This window comes from Mercenaria mercenaria, chromosome 12, assembly GCF_021730395.1.
Source record: "Mercenaria mercenaria strain notata chromosome 12, MADL_Memer_1, whole genome shotgun sequence".
In the NCBI taxonomy this organism is placed as follows: domain Eukaryota; kingdom Metazoa; phylum Mollusca; class Bivalvia; order Venerida; family Veneridae; genus Mercenaria; species Mercenaria mercenaria.
Window position 1 is genome coordinate 6,835,501 of NC_069372.1, and position 25,280 is coordinate 6,860,780.

At 34.6% G+C, this 25,280-nt stretch overlaps 1 protein-coding gene across 1 annotated transcript; it reads right to left on the reverse strand.

Annotated features, from left to right (window-relative positions):
• Nucleotides 1-205: 205 nt before the first annotated feature.
• On the reverse strand, nt 206-25,221 carry LOC123534677 (guanylate cyclase alpha-like). The gene is made up of 15 exons (XM_053518924.1): nt 25,208-25,221; nt 23,456-23,547; nt 22,025-22,179; nt 20,282-20,456; nt 16,180-16,318; nt 14,491-14,639; nt 11,439-11,610; nt 8,750-8,921; nt 6,298-6,465; nt 5,527-5,770; nt 5,182-5,319; nt 4,748-4,846; nt 4,101-4,192; nt 2,022-2,193; nt 206-1,475 (listed from the first exon to the last, which is right to left on the reverse strand). The coding sequence occupies exons 1-15, from the start codon at nt 25,219-25,221 to the stop codon at nt 1,384-1,386; spliced, it is 2,073 nt and encodes a 690-aa protein (XP_053374899.1). The 3' UTR covers nt 206-1,383.
• Between the last annotated feature and the right edge of the window lie 59 nt (nt 25,222-25,280).

Here is a 25,280-nt window from a genome sequence, read left to right on the forward strand (position 1 = left end):
GTGAAACTTAACCATTTCAATTCATGAGTTCATTAAAGAGCAACAACCTCCGGTATTAGAGCAATAATGTCCATAATCGTTTTGTCAAAAATCGTGTAGCCATGAACATTCTATGTAAGTTTCAAAAAAAAAAAAAAAAAAAAAAAAAAAAAAAAAAAAAAAAAAAAAAACAACAAATTCAAGAACTATGGCTGATGTGATAAAAATGTTTACATGAATTAATTCAAGGATATAACTCTGGTATAACAGTACAAATACATTCTGTGTTAGTTTCCGTGAAGGTATGCTCAAGAAATGTAGCCTATAATACGTCAACATGTTAACTGTTTTTTTTTTTAATTTAATTTAAAAGAGATCCGGCGGACAGCCTATTTTACCTCTGATCTATGGCTAAAATTTGTATTCTGCACATTCTGAAATATGGCAAACATTAAAAGGTTTTTGAATATCATTCATGATAAAAGATATAGAGCTTACACGATTTTACAATGGACGGATGGACAGAAGGTCCACCGGTCCAGAACAAGTATGTCGCCAAAGAGCCACGCGAGACATGATAATCATACAAAAAACTTCCACACTAACATCCATAACAACAAACTCTCACTTATAATGAAAATAATAGAGGTACACTGGAAAACATTGAGCTGCAAACCTTTCCAGTAAGGGAAATATAATTCAATAGACTTGCTCTCATTCTACCGATACTCTTATCAATGGTACCCGGTCTACGTTTTGCAAATTTGGGCAAAAACTTCACACAAGATAAAAAGACGGCAGCCTAGATAGATGTGGGTAAATGGGGATTAGATAATAAACTGACATTCGTATGTTAATTGACCACTGTTTAGACGTATAAATGAATGATATATTCTGTGGTAAAATAATTGGAAAACCAACGAAAAAAAAAAAAATAGAACTCTAGACCATATCAATATGCAAACTCCCCGCATCGATTAATTCCCCTTACGGTACATCACATCACTGCAATCACGAGTTGTTTAACCAGATTTGGTTATGTTTTAAACTTCATTATTTGCATCTAGATGGTAATATTTGCGCACATAATTGTTCAAATAACAAATTGAAGCGATTTTTGTCTTTTCTCAAAAGTGTCTATTATACTTTTGACAAATGGCTGCCGGATTTTGTTTCTTTGGCGTCAATGAACGCAAGGGAAGGTAACCGAACATATGTTACCCAGATAAATATCAAAATAAAATGGAAATACGGTTATATCGATATGTTTCCCAGTTAATAATTCAACAGCAGTTGTTGACTTTTGATATATACATGAAGTCCACTGAAGTCCATTCAAAATCTGTGCCATTCGAGACTGGGTTTACCAGAACTAAGTTTATCTATGTTAAAGTGAAACAAATTTTAGCATTTTTCAAATATTTCCTCTTCTTTCCACTCATTTGCTGGCATTTTCAACAACGAGGGAGGCAGGCCCTTGTTGTCATCGCTGGAGTCTGAAAAAAGAAGTGAGATTTACAGAATCAAGTTAAAGTTTTCTTGATTTTTTTATTAGTTGAAGGCTTTTACTTCTCATCAGTGCAGTTTGATGTTGAATCTAAACACTAGTATACAGCCCTGACAAAAAATTAACATTGAATCGAATGCCATCAGTATACGATGGCGTTTTTTAAGTATAAATTTCTTGTTTCGGATTCACTTAATACCACGGTGTAAGGACCCAAAAACAATGTACATTTAATTTTTACCAAATAAAAAAGCAGTTAAAGCAACAACAACAAAAAACAACAACAACAACAACAACAACAACGAATGTTCCCTTTTTTAAGTGTCCATAAATACGATGTGATTCTGCCTTTGCGCCCAGTGCAGATCAAGATCAGCATGCACATCCATACAGGCTGATCTTGGTCTACACTGTTCGCTATTCAGTTGAACACCTCTTTGAATAATAAGTGGTATTGCCCAAATTGAATGATTTTAGGAATTTAGCAGGGTAAATGTTAAAAAAATGAATGAAAAGATTCATAAAGAAAGCGTACCTGAAACAACACTTTGTACAGAATTCCTTTTCCGATTAAAGTATGATGACACATTTTGACTGCCAGGAGCAGAAATATTGTCATCAATGGAGTTTCTCTCATTTGGATTCAAGTTCCCACTATCGAACTCATTCTTGTCTAAAAGCCAGTATGTCGTCATCTTTATGGTCGGCTAAAAAGAATTAAAAGCTATAGCGGTACGTATGTGCGGAGGCCAGTTACAGCAGTTTGGTCTTATATTTATTTGCATACTAGTAGTAAAGGAGTAAATTTATGATAAATCTTAAGATACCGAAGTTCGAATAAAATGCAATCTAAGGTATATTTTTAATAATACACATGCATAATCATATCAAAAAGCAATAAACTGCCTCTATCCAAATACAAACAAGAAACGCGTCAATGCCACGAAACCAGGTTTTCAACACTTTTCATAAGAATAAACAAGAGTGCCAGAATGTCACAATATACGCCCGTCACAGCAAATTTCTTTACTCTAGCACCTGTATTTGCAGATGTAATTTTAATTTTGTGGTTGTTTAGTAATCATTGTAATTCTTTTGTTTTTCTAAGTCCACAAAAAAACCCCTTACCAGGTAGAGATACCTTAAAATACACCTAAAATTAGAAAGTAACAACTATGTTGTACCACAGAAAAGTGGTCTTGGGTTTTTCCCTACGGTCAATTATAAAAAAGTTACAATTTAAGTTATTTATAGTAACAACTAAGGGAAGTTAATCTTAAAAAAAAAAAAAAAAAAAAAATACAAAAAAAAAAAATTGTAAGTCCACACAGAAATCCTTACCAGGTAGAGATTGGTCAAAATACACCTCAAAATTGGATGTAACATGCATGTTGTACTACAGAAAAGTGGTCTCGATTTTTCCCTACGTCTAGTAATGAAAAAGTTACAATATAAGCTATTTATAGTAACAACAAAGGGAAGTAATTCTAAGGAATGGAACTGCGCAAGACACTTCGTCTCATGATGGTGTATAATTGTGCCAAGTTACATCAAAATCCCTCTATGCATGAAGAAGATATGCTCCGGACAAACTTTTCATTCTTGTATCCTTTGACCTCTGTGACCTTGACCTTAGACCTAGGGACCTGGTTCTTGCGCATGACACTCCGTCTCATGATGGTGAACAATTGTGCCAACTTTCATCAAAATCCCTCCATGCATGTAGAAGATATGCTAACCCTAACCCTAACCTAACCCTATTTTTAGTAACAATGACCTTGACCTTGATCCCAGAAACCCCAAAATCAATCCCAAGCTACAACTTTATGTAAGTTTTCTATACACCAAGTTTCATCATGATAGCTCATTCCTAAGTTAAGTTATTGACCGGAAACCCTTTTTCTATTTTAAGTAACAGTGACTTTGACCTTGACCCCAGAAATCCCAAAATCAATCCCAGCCTTTGTCTTGATATAAGCTACATACATACCAAGTTTTATTCAAGTATCTTTACCGAAACAAAAGTTATTGACCGGAAACCCTTTTTCTATTTTAAGTAACAGTGACCTTGACCTTGACCCCAGACACCCCAAAATCAATCCCAGCCTTTGTCTTGATATAAGCTACATACATACCAAGTTTTATTCAAATATCTTTACGAAACAAAAGTTATTGACCAGAAACCCTTTTTCTATTTTAAGTATCAGTGACCTTGACCTTGACCCCAGAAACCCCAAAATCAATCCCAGCCTTTGTCTTGATATAAGCTACATACGTACCAAGTTTTATTCAAATATCTTTACCGAAACAAAAGTTATTGACCGGAAACCCTTTTTCTATTTTATGTAACAGTGACCTTGACCTTGACCCCAGAAACCCCAAAATCAATCCCAGCCTTTGTCTTGATATAAGCTACATACATACCAAGTTTTATTCAAATATCTTTACCGAAACAAAAGTTATTGACCGGAAACACCAGTTTGACGCCGCCGCCGCCGCCGCCACCGCCGCCGCCGCCGCCCGCCCGCCCGACCGACATCTACCCCAATCTAATAACTCAGGTTTTCGTTGAAAACCTGGTTAAAAAGTTACTGAAAATACATTGAATTCTTACCGATACGTCTATAGTTCCACGAACTTTCATCTTAAACTTCCCACATTTCATCAGGCTTGAAAACATCTGATTACTGATATGGATTTTATTCGCTGGAAGAGGAATTTAAAATAGTTACATTTAAAACACATGCAAAAGTAAATAACTGTGTGCCGAAATAGCATAAACTTTATATTCATCAGCACCTTAAATCGACCATCGCTTTACATCAGTCATAATTTAACATTAACCATCGCCTTATATCGATCATCGATGGTATTAATCAGTATCATATCCGCACTGAGCATATCGCGAAATTGTCACAACAAATAAAATTCCCTTAAAGTCACTCATCCAAAACTTCGACAAGGCACTTCGGCTGTCAAAGTGATGTTATATGTTGCCCTTTAGTTATGGGCATAAGCACAAAGATTACCTGAATGAATACCGCTCAATAAGCCATAATTTAGCGCAAATAATCACACAATCTTGTATCCATTTACAGAAAAACACGTGCATAAAACCAACTGTGATCAAAAAAATCATGGCTATAATAAGCACCAATGTCATTTCCGAATATAACTTTTGCAGCAAGAACAGTCCATCTGCGTTTAAAGACCACCGTGTTTTTGGAACCTCCAAGTGTCATCTTTTATTAAACAACTTACGGAGCCCATTCGATTTCATCCTGTTTGCAATATAGACTGTGGGACCAAAAAGGCAATACTTCAGCATCATTGTTCCAACTATACCCGCCATGCACGCACCTGTAAATACACAAACATTAATTACCATGCTTATACTTAAATATCTTTCACTTTTTATTGATATCTATTGCCTCTGAGCATAAGTTAAACTAATCTGATCAGAAATATGGGATGAAGAAAAAACAATGTATCAGAAACTTGACAATGTTTTCAAAGGAAAAAAGACTTTCAAATTCTATGTTAATTTTACCTGTTTCAAGTAAACAACTACTGTTATAAAATAACCATGTATCTGATTTAAGAAATTTGTGAAAGCCGATGTCATAAGTAACCAATAAAATAACGCTAACATACAACCAATAGAAGCACGAGTTACAAGTAGCCAATAGAAATACCTGTATGAATTCCAATCCTGATATTAACGTTTCTGTTTATGTTAAATGGGAAGGTCATGTGGTTCATCACGTGCAGAAGGTCAAGTGCCAAGGTGGCAGTCTCTGCAACGTGGTTCTCGCCGTTTCTCGTAGGAATACCTGATAGTGCAGATACAAAGGACGATCATTAAAAACAAGTGCCCAAGAAAGTTTCGGTCATACTTTCAAGCATATAAAAGGCAAAAGATTTGTAAGTTAATGAAATGATGAAAACTAAATTCTCAAATGAATTCAAATTATTGCGGACGGTCAGAATCTACTAAATATTCAGTTTTAACCAATACATTACGGGCCTTTAACTTTTACCTGACGCAACCATATAACAGTCGTTGATTGTCTCCACTTTGTAGACGTCATAATTATCTATTCGTTCATCCAGTGCCAAGTAAAGTGTGTGTAGAAACGTGACCAACTCCATAGGTGAAAGTTTCATCGAGATCTGATTAAACCCGAATATATCAGCGAAAAGGATCGACGCACTTTTAAAGTAGTCTGATTCCACATATGAACACTGACCCTTTAGTTTCTTGGCAATCGATTTAGGGACCATCTGAAACCAAAGTTAATCAAAGTCTTGATACGACTGGTGGGGGGAATTGGGTAGGTTTATTTTCTGCTTATGACAATAAAGAGAACAGGTGAATTTACATATTGTCTGAGTGTTAAAAATGACATGTCACTACATAATGCAATTTTATAGGGATATAGCTTGAGAGTTATTTGCACAAAAAACACTAACAAAATTTGAAGAATTATCTAACTTATTTATTTACAAAAAAATTACAAGGTTTGGTGACTTGAAAGTCTTGAATGAAATTTAAATCAAAATCATGATACAATGTAGTTAGTTACAAGTAAAATTTTAATTCAATGTTCTACGTAAAAAAGTCAAGATTTACATTTAATTCAACCAACTTGATTATTTCGTTAAGTCTAATGGCTTCGAAGTTTTAATACAATATATTTAGTTGTTACAGAGACACAGACTGATAGTTAGTTGCAAGAAAAACTTTAACCAAATTTTCTAAGTCATAAAGAGCCATATTTTACATTAAATTCAAACAAAAAATAATTTACCTGAAAGATAAGAGTGTCGGCTTTATGTTTCTCTATATTGAGCTCTGTTGTTTTATGTACTAATGTCTGGGTGTACTTTTGGATGTCGCTTGCCAAAGCTTCAGACGAAAACATGATGATAGGGCACATGCCAATGACAACAACAACAAGAACAGCGTACACTACGACCTGTAACAATATAATACATGTATACAGAATATGATAATGCGGACATTTGCCAGTTACACCCACCAGAACAGCGTACACTACGACCTGTAACAATAGCAGATAGTAAATGTATAAATTTGGACCAATCAGGTACGAGTTCTATAAATAACACCAATCAAAGCTCACGTCTGCTAAGGTATAAATAGGTAGATGAATGACAGAGAGATCATTCTGTATCCAGCGATCGAAGAAGACACATCGAGGATTCAACTAATAATTTATCCCAGTACCTTGGTAAGGAAGTTGTTGCAACTACCCTGTCAGGGCGGATAAACTATTAAAAAGAATACGTTTGAAGTTCATAGACTAAAGAAGAGTTGTAGAATTTCAACAAGGTTTCGAGCTATAGGGCCAGCGCATAGGAGCTTTACCTTAAGGGTAGCTGAATGCTATAGACGATAGCAAAAATAGGCTGAACATCGGAAAGCTGAGACAGAGGCCCAGAGTTTGGCAATCTACTGAGATAGTTGCTGAGTTCCAGCTTATAGACGGTTCAGCGTTATTGGTGAAGTACAGCCAAGGCATCGGGGTTATACCTATATGGTAGTTGAATGCTACATTTGATAGAATATAGGCTGATCATCAGGATTCAGAGCAATCATATAGAGTTGCAACTTCAATAAAGAGGACAGAGGCGGAGCATCTGTGCGATAGGACTCGTACGTCGTTGTTCAAATACATTGTTTGACGGGAACTTCGACAAAAGGACCAGCCAAGTATAATATTTCCAGCCTATAGGAGTTTGAGCTGATTTTGAGTTGAAGGTTGATATTTGAAACATTTAGTGATTTGCCTGATCCCTGTAATTATTTCGCTCCTTATTGAAACCATTTACGAATCATTGGTATACGAATCATTTAGGCAAGGTAGCCAGAGGAAAATTTTATATACGAGATATTTGGTCTCACCAGCTACACGTTTTAACAAAGGACATTCTACATCGTTTGTCAGCTAGTCTAAGACATAGTCATCTTAGCGATTGGGCCCATTTCATTGTTTAAAATACTAAAGGCGTAGGCACTTCCCTGGGTCAAACATACACTACGACCTGTAATAACATGTTTCATGTATACAGAATATGATAATTAGGACAAATGCCAGTTAGTACATCTACCAGAACAGCATACACTACGACCTGTAACAATATGATACATGTATATAGAATATGATAATCAGGACAAATGCCAGTTAGTACATTCGCCAGAACAGCATAAACTGCGACCTGTAACAATATGATACATGTATATAGAATATGATAATTAGGACACATGCCAGTTAGTACATTCACCAGAACAGCATAAACTGCGACCTGTACCAATATGATACATGTATATAGAATATGATAATCAGGACACGTGCCAGTTAGTACATTCACCAGAACAGCATAAACTACGACCTGTAACAATATGATACATGTATATAGAATATGATAATCAGGACACGTGCCAGTTAGTACATTCACCAGACCAGCATAAACTACGACCTGTAACAATATGATACATGTATATAGAATATGACAATTAGGACACGTGCCAGTTAGTACATTCACCAGAACAGCATAAACTACCAGAACAGCATAAACTACGACCTGTAACAATATGATACATGTATATAGAATATGACAATTAGGACACGTGCCAGTTAGTACATTCACCAGAACAGCATAAACTACGACCTGTAACAATATGATACATGTACATAGAATATGATGATTAGGACACATGCCAGTTAGTACATTCACCAGAACAGCATAAACTACGACCTGTAACAATATGATACATGTACATAGAATATGATAATTAGGACACATGCCAGTTAGTACATTCACCAGAACAGCATAAACTACGACCTGTAACAATATGATACATGTACATAGAATATGATTATGTGGACAAATGCAAATAACTGCAACTTCAAGTAAACTACCACCTGGAAATATGTAAAATAATGTTTTTGATATGTGATGAATCTTTAAAATGCCGTCTAGCAGACGGCATATAGAAGTCAATCATTTGTTGCTGCTCATAATCACGTGATAATCGTCCGAAGAAGTACATAATGACCTGACGGCCATTTGCCAGACGACATTTTAAAGGTCCATCACATATCAAAGTTTCTCGTTCAGAGATGTTTTAGTAAAAAGTTAACTTTTTTCAAAAATATGGTATTTTTGCTTCACGAGTTATCCAGTGAGTAAGAATGCTACTTATAATTCAAGCGTCAAAGGAACAGAACTCCCTCATACCTTGAAAACAACTTGAGCCAAGACAATGTCGACTTCCTCTGATATTCTGTGTGCCACTTCTTCTTGGATCAACAACAAGGAATCCAAATATTCTGTCATGTTGTCAAAAAACCACTTTGCCTTCTCATTTGACGTATAATTCTTCCGCGGATCGTGGTACTGAATTTCATATCTGTAAATCAGAGAAACATACAGTTTGGTGTCATGTTATGAAATATCAAAAGCATATCCAACACACAATGTAAATAACTGTTTTTCTGTTTTGTACTTTGTTTTCTCAAATTTGATAAACCCTTATCATGCTGTGCTCGACTGAATCTGCCTTTGCGACCAGTGTAGATCATGATCCGTACAGTCTGATCATGATCTATACTGTTCGCCATTCAATCAGTATCTTTTTGGAAAGCACCACTTTTAGCAGGGTAAGGGCTTAGCTTCATCGTTATATACAGTTAAACATGTACTAAATATCACCTGTAACAAGCGACCACCTGGCTCTAATGACCATCAGTTTTAATTCCGTTCTGAACAATTTCTGCATATTTTACCTTGTGGATAAAGACCTTGATTTTACTCAGCAAATGATGGTCTTTAACCCTTACCCTGCTAAAGTAAAAAGAGACGGACAGAATGGCGAACAGTGCAGATCATGATCTACACTGGTCCCAAAGTCAGAATCAATCGTGTCCAGCATGATAAGGGTTAAAGACATTTTTACTTATATAATCACCTCATCGCAAACCTTGTATCTGACAAGTGTTGTCAGTTGTAATAGTTTTGACTATAATTATCAAAAGCTCATAGACTTACAGATAAATCTGTAAATATAATAAAAGAAACGTATACTTTGGCGAGTTGAACCGCATCAATAACGAGACTTGCCATGTTGAAATGCCCTGTAATACCTGTTTATTGTTGTTGTTCGAAGTTTCGACAGTGTGATTACTTTTTTATTACTTTTACATTCGATAAATACATGTACGGTTAATTTGTCCCTATTTTGATGTTGTAATGCTGTTATAAATCTTTATATTTCATATGCAATTTTTACCTTCTGAAATCAGCTGTGTATGAATGTAGGGATAATACACGTTTTTTTGTGTGTATTAACGTCTGCAGAAGCCCGCGGGATTGTTTGTGACCGAGACCGAAGGTCGAGGTTACAAACATTCCAGGCTTCTGCAGACGTTAATACATAACAACGTGTATTTCGCATTCTGCATAAAAAGCATTACACGACGACTTAATGCATTGTTTTCATATGTGATGACTTTACGATTCCGGTACATTTTTAGTTACCATTCGGTTGTTCTTGGAAACGTTAAACATGTTTTAAATATCCATAACCAGGGCACACATATCAACAACACTACTAAAAGCGTGATTTGAAGGTTTTTGAGCATCTTATTTTTATTTCTAGTTATTACAAACGTTATATTACCCATAATTTTGCATATAACTCAAAAATTTGATTAACAGGAACACAATTTTAAAAATAATAAATTTACATTTGAATTATTTTGAGTACGAACACATTTAGAGTACGGATGAGTACGAGGGTAGTGACTAGCTTTCAAGGTTTATTATATGAATTCTGCTAAAAATCTGGTAAAAACATAAATATAATACCTAAAAACGAGCAATAGCACAATTAAGTTACACGCGATACTTATTTATTCACAGTTATTTACAATAACTGAACAGACGCTTTGTAAAGGGAGTGAACTCTAAGAGAAGCTAGTGCGTACAATGATGGGGGCAGTACATTTGGGGTTGTAAACATACTCTGGATTACATTGTATCTATAATGCTACAAGAACAGGTTGTTATGGAAGAATCAAGACATAGATGCCAAATATCAGTGTGCGCAAAAATACATACATATGTCCCTGGCAAAGCATTTCAAAAATAAAAATCATGTATTAACAGCACGTGAATTGCCTTGTTTGCACATGATTTTTCTCCCGTTTATACATGAGCTGATCCAGTGAAAAAAGTAGTTTTTATGCAAGAATAGCCGATGAGGAAGAAGAAACAAATTTTATTTTAGTTATTTCCTTCATTATTCAAAATTTCATTGTGTATTTACCAAACGTATGAATTGTTTACGTCATTACCTATATACTAAAGTACAGTTATAAAAAAAACTTTCAGCGCAGTGAGTAAAAAAACGTAGATAAGTAATACGTTACAACCGCAATTAAAAAAAAATAAGTACATAATAAAATTTAAACCTAAGTAGAGAACATGCAGATAGATCTGTTTCGCCCACGCGTGTGGTTTGACCACAACCATGTTGAGTTTGGAGTTCCTTGGTACTTTAAAACCTGCCTTTAAGATATAGCATTTCTTTAAAGTATCGGCTTATGAAGCACACACGCTGTAAGCTGTAAATATGCAAGGGCGACGTTCGGCGGGGCGACGTCTGGCGGTGCGACGTTCAGCGGGGTGCCATAACGACGTTTGTCTTTGATGCGCTGTGACAGAATGAAATATCGAAATGGCACAAATAGGTCACCCAAAGAACCTATAAAAATGTATTCATGATCACTTAAGGATGAACAGATTACATTCGGACCCTACTTACAAGTATTCGATGTCATTTAAAAATACAGGAAAATTATTTTTGTGAACTAAAAGATCTATGGATTACTTTAATTCATGATCATGAAAATTTATAGGTACATACCTGTAAGTATTCATGATGGAGGTAATGTTGAGACCAGACGATTTGATTTCTTTCACTTCCTCTGTGTGTAGTGGAACGACAAGAGCCGAGTAAAACACTGCCGTCTTGTAGTTGTACTTGAAATCATGAATCTGTTCATTGTAGAACTCAAAGTCGCTCCAACTAGGAAATCCTTCGATTTAAACAATTAAAATTCATATTCGACTTTATTAAAACAAAACTTCATTAAAACAAAACAAAACAACAGAAAAAAATCCAAAACAAACAACTAAACAAACTCATAAAAAGATTCATGAAATAATAAAATCAAAATTTGTTCGTTTATTTAATATTTGATTGTCTTGCTGTTTCGTACGGTTTGTGTCAAGTCGACAGTTGGCAATGTCATTTAATGACCAATCTACTTCTTGGACATAATCAGGGGAAGTAACTGACTGATGTCCCCCATTGGACGTACTGACGGACGAGACACAAACGTATAGTCGCAACCAGCAGGGATTAAAGACACGTAGAATTAATTCATCTTACATTATTGATGTTAAAATGCTTCCGGAATGATGTGCGATAAAAGTAGTTAAAATTCGAAATTAATAAAAATATGTTTAGATATCTTATTTGCATATCGAAAGATTAAAGATATATAGCTAGTTCCCCACACGTGCTTTGTTCTATGAGAAATCATATGCACACCTGATTGTGTTATATCAGACACTAAATCTTACTGTGTTACTTTAGATTTCAATCAAGTGCATTTACACGCTTATATATCTACTTGATCAATTTTGCACTTCTATACTGATCAAATTGTATTTAATGTAGAAGTTAACAAAATGTTTTGAAATACTAAACTTTGAAATCATTTTGGTTTTCTTTTAAAAGTATTTTTGAGAATTTTTTTATCGTATATGCTGGAATACATTAGTCTATTTAAAAAAAATGTATTAAGAATATAAGTATTTTAAGACAGCACGTTGGACTATCTGAACCTTCTATGCAATATTACCTTACAAAGAATTTCTCAGTACAATAAAGGGGCATACGTTTGTTGAAAGGGTCTGCATCCGTGAGCTCATTGACTTCTGTGAAATTGTATAAAACTATTCGCTGCAAAATTTGCTGAGATTCTAGGTAACATTATGATTTTTTTTAAAAGTTTAATCATAGGCATCATGCAACATGAAAGAGGCTTACCGAGCAAGTAGTCAAAAATCCAGTCGGGCTGAACTTGTGGGCCAAGCCAGCTGGACATATTTACAATGTATTCTTATGAAACATTGCCGGCCACGCAAACAAATATTTCGGTTTTCCCTTCTTCTTTAACATCATCATTTTTTTAATATTTAAATGTTTAAGATATCCTTTGACATTTTACCAAATTAATGTTTTCTGCTGATGAAAAAGTTCACTCAATTAAATATTCTTAACTTTGATTTTATCTTCTTTTACGGCATATTTACATCCTTGTCAGAATAATTTGTATATTTGATATATTGATAAGGTTATACATAAGCATAGATAGTGCTTGACTCCCTTTTCATTGCTACCACTGCTACAATTATATTTGAATTGCTGTAAGCAATAGGATTTGGGTCATTTATGGACGATTTGGGTTAATTACAGTGATAGCTGGATCCCAGCATCATACATTATGTCATATACAACAGTTAAAGGGAACCAGATATTTGTTATAGCAAGTACTCGTTGTAAAACCCTATGTATAAATTTGGATCAATCAGATAAAAGTTCTATAAATAGCACCAATCAAAGCTTACGTCTGCTAAAGTATAAATAGGTAGATGGATGACAGAGAGATCATTTCTGTATCCAGCGATAGAAGAAGACACATCGAGGATTCAACTAATAATTTATCCCAGTAACTTGATAAGAAAGTTATTGCATCTACCCTGTTAGGGCGGATATATTATTAAAAAGAAGACGTTTGAAGTTCATAGACTAAAGAAGGGTTGCTGAATTTCAAGTAGGTTTCGAGTTATAGGGCCAGCGTATAGGAGTTTTACCTTAACGGTAGTAGAATGCTATAGGCGATAGCAAATATAGGCTGAGCATCGGAAAGCTGAGACAGAGACCCAGAGTTTGGTAATCTACTGAGATAGTAGGAGAGTTCCAGCTCATAGACGGGGTTCAGCGTTATTGGCGAAGTACAGCCAAGGCATCAGGGATATACATATATGGTAGTTGAATACTACATGTGATAGCATTTAGGCGCTGAGCATCCAGGAGTCAGGGCAATCATATTGAGTTGCAACTTCAATTAAGAGGACAGAGGCCGAGCATTCATGCGATAGGACTCAAATGTCGTTGATTCAAAGACATTGTCTGACGGGAACTTCAACCAAAAGACTAGTCAAGTATAGAGTCTCCAGCCGATAGGAGTTTGAGCTAATTATTGTTAATTGAGGATTATTAGTTTGAAACATCAGTGATTTGCCTGATCCCTGAAATTATCTAGCTCATAATAGAAATCATTTACGAATCATTGTGTATGAGATATTTGGTCTCACCAGCTATACGTTTTAACAAAGGACGTTCTATATCGTTTGTCAGCTAGTCTAAGACATAGTCACCTTTGCGATTGGGCCCATTTCATTGCTCAAGATACTAAAGGCGTAGGCACTTCCCTGGATCATATAACTCGTATCCTGACAAGTCATGCATTGAGAAATTTTGCTGCCCCCTTATGTATCGACAATATCTATTGATATAGTGTTTCAATTATATTTAAAATGCATAGTTCTGTCTGTTCGCTAGCAAACTTGTATTGTCCCCCATGGCCAAGTGGCTAAGGTATCTTAACTTTGAATAATTTGCCTCTTACTTATTTGGGTTCGAAACTTCGCTCTGATGTAGAATTCTTCATCAGAGGAAGCAACTGAGCTAGCATACGGAAGGTTGGTGGTTCTACCCAAGTGCTCATCCATTCCTGAAACAACGTTCGGAGGGATACTTATGGTCGTACTCTACCATCAAAAGTTCGAAAAGTCACATATAACCCAGTGTCAATGTGATTCTAAACTCCAAAAGCATTCCTTACCTCCATAGGCATAAAACATTGCACCGTACGCGCGTTCCACGCCTATATTTTCTTTACATCTTGTAATTTTTTGGTAGGCAACCAAAGTCTTCCACGTCGATCCAAACCCCGAACCTTTAATATTTTCTACAAGCCACTCCAGAAACTCTCTGCAACATCGTAAAATGAATACAGTTATAATACCACATGTATAAACCTTTCAGCTGTGCAATGTGATGAGATATGGACTGGAAACTGTATTATATTGATTGGGCCGATATAAAAAGACCAATACCTTTTGGTTACTGTCACAACGATAATGGTGGCCGTAAAAGTTGCCATTTGTTTGTTATTATTTGTGGTTATTTGGAGTCGTAGAGTCAATTCAATGCATTTTGATTAGGGAAGTTCCGCTTAAGTCGATGCTAAAGGGTGTGAAGGGTGTTGCCCATGTCAATACACTCAAGTCAAGCGTTGTTCATGTCAACACACTCAAGTCAAGCGTTGCCCATGTCAATACACTCAAGTCAAGCGTTGTCCATGTCAATACACTCAAGTCAAGCGTTGTCTGTCAATACACTCAAGTCAAGCGTTGTCCATGTCAATACACTCAAGTCAAGCGTTGCCCATGTCAATACACTCAAGTCAAACCGAATTTGCATTTTTGCTCGGATGTGTACTTTTCTACCGAACGATACTGACAATTAAATATATATTATTTCATATTTTTAAGTGTATGAACCGAATCATCCGGACATTTGCAATATAGATAATAAACGCATTCATATGAAACAAATCATAAAAGAAGCTTGCATATTTTGAAAATTATTCAAATTCAAAATAATTTAGACAAAGAACAGTCTATTATTATTATATTTTCTTTCGAAAGATAACATATTCGAATAATGAAAATTTGTAGTGTCTTGTAACGTAGCGAAAATCAAACAAAATGATCTCATCAGGTTAGTAAAAATAAAATATACAAGTGCTAAGGGCCATAACTCTTTGGATTCCTGAAGCAATATTACAGAAACGTGCCGGTTCCATGTCCAACATTACTAAACCTTTCTATCAAGTTTTATTTAAATACTTCAAACAATATCTAAAATATGGGCCCAGACCGACAGAAGAACTAACCTTTTAGTAGGGAAATATATAAGTACTAAGGACAATTTTTTTGTGTTCTTGAAGCAATCCTGCAGGTATTTGCAGGACGGTAGTTCCCAACAGTAGTTAATAATATTTCTGCAAAATGCTAGGCCTTTGATATGGCTTCGGGCGGACAGTAATTCATAACACTTAATGTATCATTCAAGCGTGATAAATAAGAATAAAAAGCTGTTGAACGAAAAAAAAAACAACAAAACAACAATAAACTACTATAAAGCAGTTTGACATGATAACATCCAAATTAAAGATGTGCATTTTAATTTAGAAGACATGCAAACTATGCATTTGAACTAAACGACCAACACACTGACTTGAACCTTGGCACAGTATGGCACAGTAGTCGTAGAAAATTGAGATATTACAGAACTGTTAATAGGTGCAGTTTTATGATATTATCTGTTAGGCGATGACAAATGCCCTGCAAATTCGTTTTCTATCTGACAATTTATTATATAACTACATTTTGTCAAGTGCTTAAGATAAAATTTAAGACATAGAGATAAACTCATAAACAAAATTTGAAGAAAAGAAAATGCTTACCTTGTTATAGAACTATAAAAGTTGATTTCTACATAAAGATCCACCGTTGCTGGATTGAGGAAATTTCTGTGTTGAGAAATGTACGTCATTAGGCTGGCTTTGCTCCGAAACTCTTCTCGTGGGCTTACTTTCAGTTCACCTTAAATCATTCATTTATTAAATGAAAACTACATATTTCCATGAAAAAAAAACCCATACCATTTTCCATGAAAAAAACCGTACCATTTTCCACAAGAAGATGTTAATGTGTAATTTCAATGGTATCTTGAGTTTTCCATATTTAAATGTTGGTAAGAATTTCATGGTCACATGATCATAAGTGTTTTATATTGAAATGTCAGTAAGGTTATCTTTGTATCTAGAATTTTTTATACTTTAATGTCGGTGATATTATCTTGATATCTAGAGTTCTTTATACTTAAATGTCGATAATATTATCTCGGTATCTAGAGTTCTTCATACTTAAATGGCGGTAAGATTGCCCAGGTATCTAGAGGTATTTATACTTAAATTTCGGTAAATCGTCATGGCATCTAGATTTCTTTATATTTAAATGTCGAAAAGATTGTCTTCGTATCTTGAGTAAATTATATTTAAATATCTATAAGATTATCACGGAATTGAAATGATTACATTTTCTTACTTTATACAAAAATACAGCAAGAATATCGATCATTGTATATGAGCTAATCTTAGGACAATATTACATACATAACTCCATACATATATTTAGACCAAGATAAACAGTTCGTTTGATTTGTGCGTCAGTTTTTGGTTCCCATATTTATTTGTTTGGTTCCCATATTTATTTGTTTGGTTCCTATATTTATTTTGTTTGTTTCCTATTATGCCCGTGGTCTGCTGGCAGTGTAGGGAACATAATTATTCAGGAGGAAGCAAAATAATGTCCTGTTTACCTTTGTTACAGTTGTTTATATAAACAGTTCATTGTTTATACAACTGTCATACATTTATCATTTCCGTCTCGTCCTTGGCTAGATTACAGATCACTTAGGATAATCTGTCATTTGACCAGTACAATTGAAAAACGCATCTATTTCATATGTATTGAACTAATTCGCTGACAAGATAATATTAACATACTATTTACAAGTAATAGATAAAATGTACATATTAAAATGCTGCCTAACGATTGGTTCACCCGCATCAAATAAACGCGTGTATATTTATATGCTCTATCACGTTATCCTAACCATAGGGATCCGTCACGTGCTATGATAGAGGGGAAAAAATTATGATAGAGGGGATTTGTTTTTTTTGTTTAAAATGTTTCTTAGATGAAAATTCAAGAACTTATATATGAAAAAAAATCATCCATAAATAACATAAATATGAACAAGGGGTGGAACATGGCCAATTTCGATCTTGTCAACTACCTTCTTGTACCCCATTCTATTGCGCCACAAATTTGTAATATCCGACTCATAACCACTGAATTACATGAGCAAAGGCTCACTCTAACTGAAAATGTATACTTTTCCCACCTTAAAACAAAGCCGTAATTTATAATTTTATATATGCCGACACAGCCGTGTTTTCATCTTGGACACACAGTCGTAAAATATAAACACGATCATGTCCTGGTGTAAAATGTAATAAATAGCCGTTGAACGTGGTGAAACAAGTTATGGTTCTTAAGAATGATAATAAATACACTAACTGCAAACATTTACACACCTCGGAAAGCTCTATCGGTGAAGAATTCGTGTATTTTTATCATTTCTAACAAACATTTCTTCTTTTCCGTCCATGACACTAGAAATGTCACATGATCATTTTTGTATCAGTCATCCAATCAGAACACAGGTTTCATGAACTGTGTTTGACGATTGTCACGTGATATCAACATGCCGAGAAATGATAGAAAATAGAGCGAGAAAGACAAAATACACGAATTCTTCGATCTTGTCAACTACCTTCTTGTACCCCATTCTATCGCGCCACATATTTGTAATATCTGACTCATAACCACTGAATTACATGAGCAAAGGCTCACTCTTACTGAAAATGTATACTTTTCCCACCTTAAAATGTTCAACAAAGCCGTAATTTATAATTTTATATATGCCGACACAGCCGTGTTTTCATCTTGGACACACAGTCGTAAAATATAAACACGATCATGTCCTGGTGTAAAATGCAGTAAATAGCCGTTGAACGTGGTGAAACAAATTATGGTTCTTAAGAATGATAATAAATACACTAACTGCAAACATATACACACCTCGGAAAGTTCTATCGGTGAAGAATTCGTGTATTTTTATCATTTCTAACAAACATTTCTTCTTTTCCGTCCATGATACTAGAAATGTCACATGATCATTTTTTTTGTAACAGTCATTCAATCAGAACACAGGTTTCATGCACTGTGTTTGACGATTGTCACGTGATATCAACATGCCGAGAAATGATAGAAAATAGAGCGAGAAAGACAAAATACACGAATTCTTCGTCGATAGAGCATTCCGAGGTGTGTAAATGTTTGCAGTTAGTGTATTTATTATCATTCTTAAGAACCATAACTTGTTTCACCACGTTCTACGGCTATTTATTGCATTTTACACCTGGACATGATCGTGTTTATATTTTACGACTGTGTGTCCAAGATGAAAACACGGCTGTGTCGGCATATATAAAATTATAAATTACGGCTTTGTTGAACATTTTAAGGTGGGAAAAGTATACATTTTCAGTAAGAGTGAGCCTTTGCTCATGTAATTCAGTGATTATGAGTCGGATATTACAAATATGTGGCGCAATAGTATGGGGTACAAGAAGGTAGTTGACAAGATCGAAATTGGCCATGTTCCACCCCTTGTTTATATTTATGTTATTTATGGATGGTTTTTTTTTCACGTATAAGTTCTTGAATTTTCATCTAAGAAACATTTTAAACAAAAGAAAAATCCCCTCTATCATAATTTTTCCCCTCTATCATAGCACGTGACGGATCCCTATGATCCTAACTGATAAGTACTTTTTGCCTAATGACTAATAATTTGTTTTGTTCACCTCTGGCGTCTGTCCAATAATAAATAGAAATTCTCTGAGTGACAAAATAAATGATAAATCTATTTCTTATGTTTTTGTTTCTCTGTATTCTAGCATAAAACTGCTGTTCTTGTCATTTTTCGGGGGTGTTTTAATAGGAGAGAAAACGTTTGTAAACAGAGATATTCTCGCGCTCACGTACTGTTTTAAACACCTTTTTATATATGCGCGTTCCGTGGTAAAGCGTAAACGGATATTTTAAAAAGAAATGACGTCAATATGAAAATACAACGCAGACATTCCCGCGCATTTCATGGAAATTTAAAGACGGTGCAGGATAATTGATCCTTTCGTTAGTTTTTACGCGTTTTATGCTAGAATAGCGTTCGCACATGTTCATTTCTAGTCTGTGTTCAGACCCTATGTTTTGTTCAAAGGAGATAACTCCTGAGGCTATTAAAATTTTGTATAATTATGAATTTTGTATAATTATGTCCCTTGTCTTCTCAAAACGTACATAATCAGAGCCAACGGACTGATAAAGTCAGAATTTTTTACAAAATTATTTTTTATAAGAAAAAAAGATTATCTAGACTAGTCGGTAGCCAGACTAGTTCATTTCGTGATATAATCTTCAGAATCCCTCGGGAATCGTCGGTACCCTCGCCCTACCGGGCTCAAGCACCAACCAGTCCCTCTGGATTCTTTAGATGTTATAACACGAAAAAACATGCGTTATTCCTATATTAACAAAGCGAATACAGCTCTCACGAAAATTATCGATGAGCTATTGAACAGTATGGCAATGACGTTTGCAATTCTTTCATAGATGCACACTTTTTGAAACCAATTTCTACAATTTAAGTTGTGGCTCCGTGCGTATTTCATTTGGAAAAGAATTGCTCATTAACATTATGAAATCATGTTTACTATTTGAATACCTATAGATAGAAGTTTTTAATGATAAATATGTCAATAAACCTGATTGTACACAATGCAATAAGCGAATGACATAAAACCATGAATAACAATAGAATCAACAACATGATTAAAGTCAGATTTCATTGTGGGCATGAAAAACTGATACAACCTGGCCATATGGATAGTCGTTGTAGAGCATCATCAGTGGCGATATATTCTGCCAGCAGGAAGGTTTTTGTGCCAGGCCCAAGGTCACTGAGGTAAAGCACGCTCATATCCCGCTCTCGCTGCAGACGGTGTATCAGTCGGCCTAACATCACAACCACTGTCATAGACTTCTTTGCCTGAAATCAGAATCATCTCCAATTGTTAATTTGTTATATTAAGAAAAAGAAAAAAAAAAAAAAAAAAAAAAAAAAAATCGACCTCTGCTATGTCAAATTTGCACTGCTATCAATGTCACCAATGTAATGGTCCATTAATATGTTATTATCTACCCACGTGCGTTAATTATGATAATGATTAAAGTCTCTAAAACGAGTTTCCTTTGTTACTATCTAGATTTCAAACAGCCCTTTGATCATGTATGTAATTTACTATGCATAAATAATGCAGACATTATTTTATCTTTACAGGAGTTATAAGCATTATGAATTCTTTTTACAGAAGGGTTTAAACAGTAGGAAACTCTGTGGAGTTTCTGTGGAGGCCAACACGACAAAATTGAAAATGTTGCAGGCTCGGTTTGATGAAGCCTGTACGTGGACGTTAGTGGAAGTACATGCTACATTCCCCGACCTCACGTTGCCGGTATAACTGATAAAACTGTTTGATGTTCGGTTTTTGTTCTTATACACCCGAAGTTATGGGTCAAAGGTCATACCTTCGGGCGTATATTGCTCCGCATTGCGGTGCTTTTGTTTTATATTTATACATTGAACTCTTGTTATGTTTGGATGAAGTAATATTCTTACCACGTCAGTTCCTGATCTCGAATGAAAGTATAATTTACCACTATGGTCTCAGATCTGGGCATGTTAATCAGTTAAATAACAAGTACTTTGAATAGTTGCGTTGTGATTACTTCTGTTTTTTTCCCCTGTTTTTAAAAGTAATTGATCAAATTACAATTATTTCATTAATGTAATCACGATTATTTTATGAATACTTTGATTTCTTTATAATTCTAGACTTTTTGAAAACACGCCCGCATTAGTAGACCAGAAAATATTTAACTTTTCCAAGTAGCGGGTTATCTTATTATTTTAGGTAGGAGGAACGAAGACATTTATTCTCATAAAAAGAATCAGTTGAAACTTTTTCCCCTTAAAACCCAGATGAAAACAATGTTTAAAAATTCTCAATCACCTCTCTTGCCAAAAACGTTTATTATTTGTATCATTCCATAAACAGTCTGAAAGTTCAGCCTTAGACTAGATCTTCCTTAATGAGACACTTAAAATGTTTTGAACTGAATGCTTTATATGTCTGTCGTTGCTACGAACGTCTTTAAATCTTTTGTGGGGTAGGGTATACATGAAGATCTTTAATCGTTAAAACTGTTTCTTTCACAGCTCAAGGTAAAACAATACAAATGTACACCTACTTTAATTGTTGCTATGCTGCTACTGTTGTTATTGATCTATAATATTTGTTCACACATTGCAATAACTTGAGAATTCTTACAGTTTTACTATCCCCATCCCCACCATCATCAACATTCATTTAGTCAAATAGACATATATCTGTTACTTTATTATATTTGGATGAAGGTATATACGTACCACTTCAATGTCTGATATCGAATCTATTAATCTCTATTATACTTGAATGAATGTGTATCATTATCACTTCATTGTATGTCATCGATTCTATAAATCTCTATTACTTTTATATGAAGGTATATACTTACCACTTCAATGTCGGATTTACTTTTGACACTGTCAGATAGGGAGTACATCGTAAAACCCCACACTCCCATGATTGGTATAACGGTGAGGCAAAGAATCTTGATCAGTTGGAATCTTTTCCCTCGGTCGGTCAGAGGGTTTACCCGACATAACGGACCTGCAACAAACAGAAACGGTTAACATTATACTTTATCACATGACCCCTTACATAAATCGACGGTCCATCTTTAGTGTTATTTATTTATAGTTCACCGCCAAATTATGCTGTGATAAAACCATTTCTGAAATAAAAAACTTCGGACCTCGGCAAATAGTTTTTACAACTAACTTGCAAGTCGTTCAGTTCCAAAAAATGTCCCAGGTATAATCCTATACAAGTAGGTAGTGTAGTTTCAGGATTGTACTATCAACTGACGTCAGTAGTTCTAAAATTAGACGACAATGGCATTCTGAAATCTACAAATATATGTCAAAATTACGTCGTATATCCTCAAATCTTGATGCCTTTACCTGCAGACAAAACTGGTTTAATCCTGCGTCAATGATGTATGTACAAATGTATGTGCTAAATTGTATGCAAATTCATTTTGGCAATAAAACGTTAGTTCCATTTTAAAAGTTAAACAAATGCGATTTATAATGGTCACGAAATTAGTTTGTTGACCTTCCCTCATGTGGCTAATATTTCAGGCTTTTTACCACTCAGTGACCATTGTTCAGAAAAGGCTTTCTAGAAATGTTGTTACATGTAGAAATATGTCATTTCTTTCAAAATATCTTTTTTTCTTTTCTAATTACGTTCAAACTCACATACTTATCTAAATAGTTTGGAAACTGAAAGTTGATAATCTAATATAAAAGATATTGTGTAATTTTGACAATTGTTCTTTCCATTTCAGTTTTCGAATTTTGAAATGTGACCTAGATGCAATATAAACTGTGCCTACAATTTTTTTGAAAAACTAGTTTGGTATTCTCGGTTGAATAGACCGAGAACAGTCTAGTACACGGAAAATTATGTGTTTCAAAACAAAAATTCATCTATAGACAGTCTGTCTTACTTCATCTGAACATTTTGGTTTATATAAGAAGGACCATGATCTGAAGTGTATAATTTCAAAATGAAAATTCACTCGAGGGAATGCAAACTAACAGGCCTAATGAATAAAGCGCCAGCCTTACAATCGTGATTTCGAAAGTTCGAGTCCCCTGTCAAAGGCGGTTCTTGTTACTGAAGACAGACCAGTTGATTATCAGCTAGCTAGTTAAAAATGACAACCGATTGCATACCTGCCTGGAGTAGGAGTCGGAAAGTTATACTAGTGTATGTAATGTATGTAGGTGTTCCTAAACATAAGAATGGTTGGCGCTTTCAGAAGTTATTCACTATAATAAGCAAACAATTGACTTTCCTTTACTTTTACATTACATACCACATCCAATGTCCTCAAATATGTTGGTCTGAATCATGTCAATAATGGCGGCATTGTTGACTGGCTCCGCTCCCTTTCTTAAATTCTCAACTCTATAAAACAAAACAAAAATATTATATAATGTTATGAATAAATTGTTTTTAAAATATATTATCACAGCAACTCCAAGAACAAAAATTCGGAATCTTGAACTTTATCATGCTATCGTTACTGGTTTTAGGTCGTGACTATTCGACAAACGTCCAAACATACATCCGTACCTTACTTTGCGTCTTGTAGCAATCTGTCACCTGGCAAAAAACAAATATGCGCTGGCAACAAAGTCAAGAATATTGTTAAAATAACACACCATTGGGTCATTTTAACTTGAATGAACAATCTTCATAAGGTATGAACAGACGCACCCAAACCGTGTATGTTACGATATTGTTTGGTTAAGTTCTATGCTTCCAAAGGATCTTCTTATAGATTTTATTTGACATTTATGTAACTTTTAGGAATTTTCAAAGCCGATGCATTAAAATGAATAAAATAATACCGTAGCACCATTCGAGGTTTTCCTCCAAATTTTCAATGAGTTACTTAGAACATATTTTGTTTAATCTGCAAGAAATTCTATATAAATTTACTGAAAAAAAAACTATGAAAAATTTTGCAAACAATATTGAGGTAGCGTTAGAAGTTATGATTAGTATATAACATAAGCGTTTTAAGTCTTAATTCGAAACTTTAACCTTTAGCCTGCTAATGGCAAGTAATTTTGCCTTTGCGACAGGTGCAGACCAAGATCAGACCGTGCATGCTGATCATGGTCTGCACTGTTCGCTATTCAGTCAGTAATTTTTCAGTTAAAACCCCTTTGAATAAAAAGTGGTGCTGCCCAAATAAATTATTGGGCCAGTTCATTTTAGAAAAGGTTAAAGTGGAATTTTGCGCATTTTCAAGTAAAAATTCAGCTGAAATTGATGTGTGTGTGTGTAAAAAGGATGGAGGAAATTATAGCTTTTAACCCAAATAAACCAAACTCTTTCCGTTACCAGTAAGAAACAATAACTTTTCAAATATAACTTTTCTTATTTTGACTGGGGCAGTCTTTTTAAGAAAAGTCAAACTGCACGCAGGAATTGCTTCCCTTCAACTTCAGAAAACTCTGCTTATAGGTAAGGGAGATCACTGCTTAGAAGATTGAAGATAAGAACCATTATTTTATTAGTCCGATTTCTTTATCTATAACGCATCAACTTCAAATACTTATGTGACATTATCTTTAATTTAACACATTTAGATGCACAGCAACGGAGAGTTGCTTTTTTAAAACATTCACCAAAAACACACTAAGTACAGTAAGATGCGCATAATGTCACTAACATTGTTTCGATGTCAGCTCCATCAAGCCATTTTCTTGAATTTCAAAATGCCATATCTTTTTAAAAGGGATCCGATTTTAACAATTTGTTCATTAATTCTGATGAATGATTACACGATAGCTTCCGTATGAAATCAACCTTGCTTTGAGGCATTCCTTCCTCTCAAATGAAAACATGTTGAGAACAAAATAATATTTCATATTCAGAATTAAATTGCATGTAATAAGTCATGGAACATGAGGAAAAGTTAAAAATTGTGCATTTTCAAATATTATAGTGCAAGTGTTGAAGATAGCGTATTCCAAAAACTGTTGTATTAGTGAATGTCAATATACTAGTTACGTAAGGTAGAAATAATATTTTATTATGATGAAAAACTACTTACTTCAAATCTGTCATTTTCCTCGTTAGCTAAATAGGTAATCAATACTTTAAAATGATTAAAATGCTAATAAGAA

Coding starts and splice junctions, on each gene's coding strand:
- LOC123534677 (XM_053518924.1), bottom strand. Junction 8,922..11,438: donor TCCATCATGAATACTTACAG/GTATGTACCTAT, acceptor TCTGATTTACAG/ATATGAAATTCAGTACCACG. Junction 4,193..4,747: donor GATGAAATCGAATGGGCTCC/GTAAGTTGTTTA, acceptor TTCCTCTTCCAG/CGAATAAAATCCATATCAGT.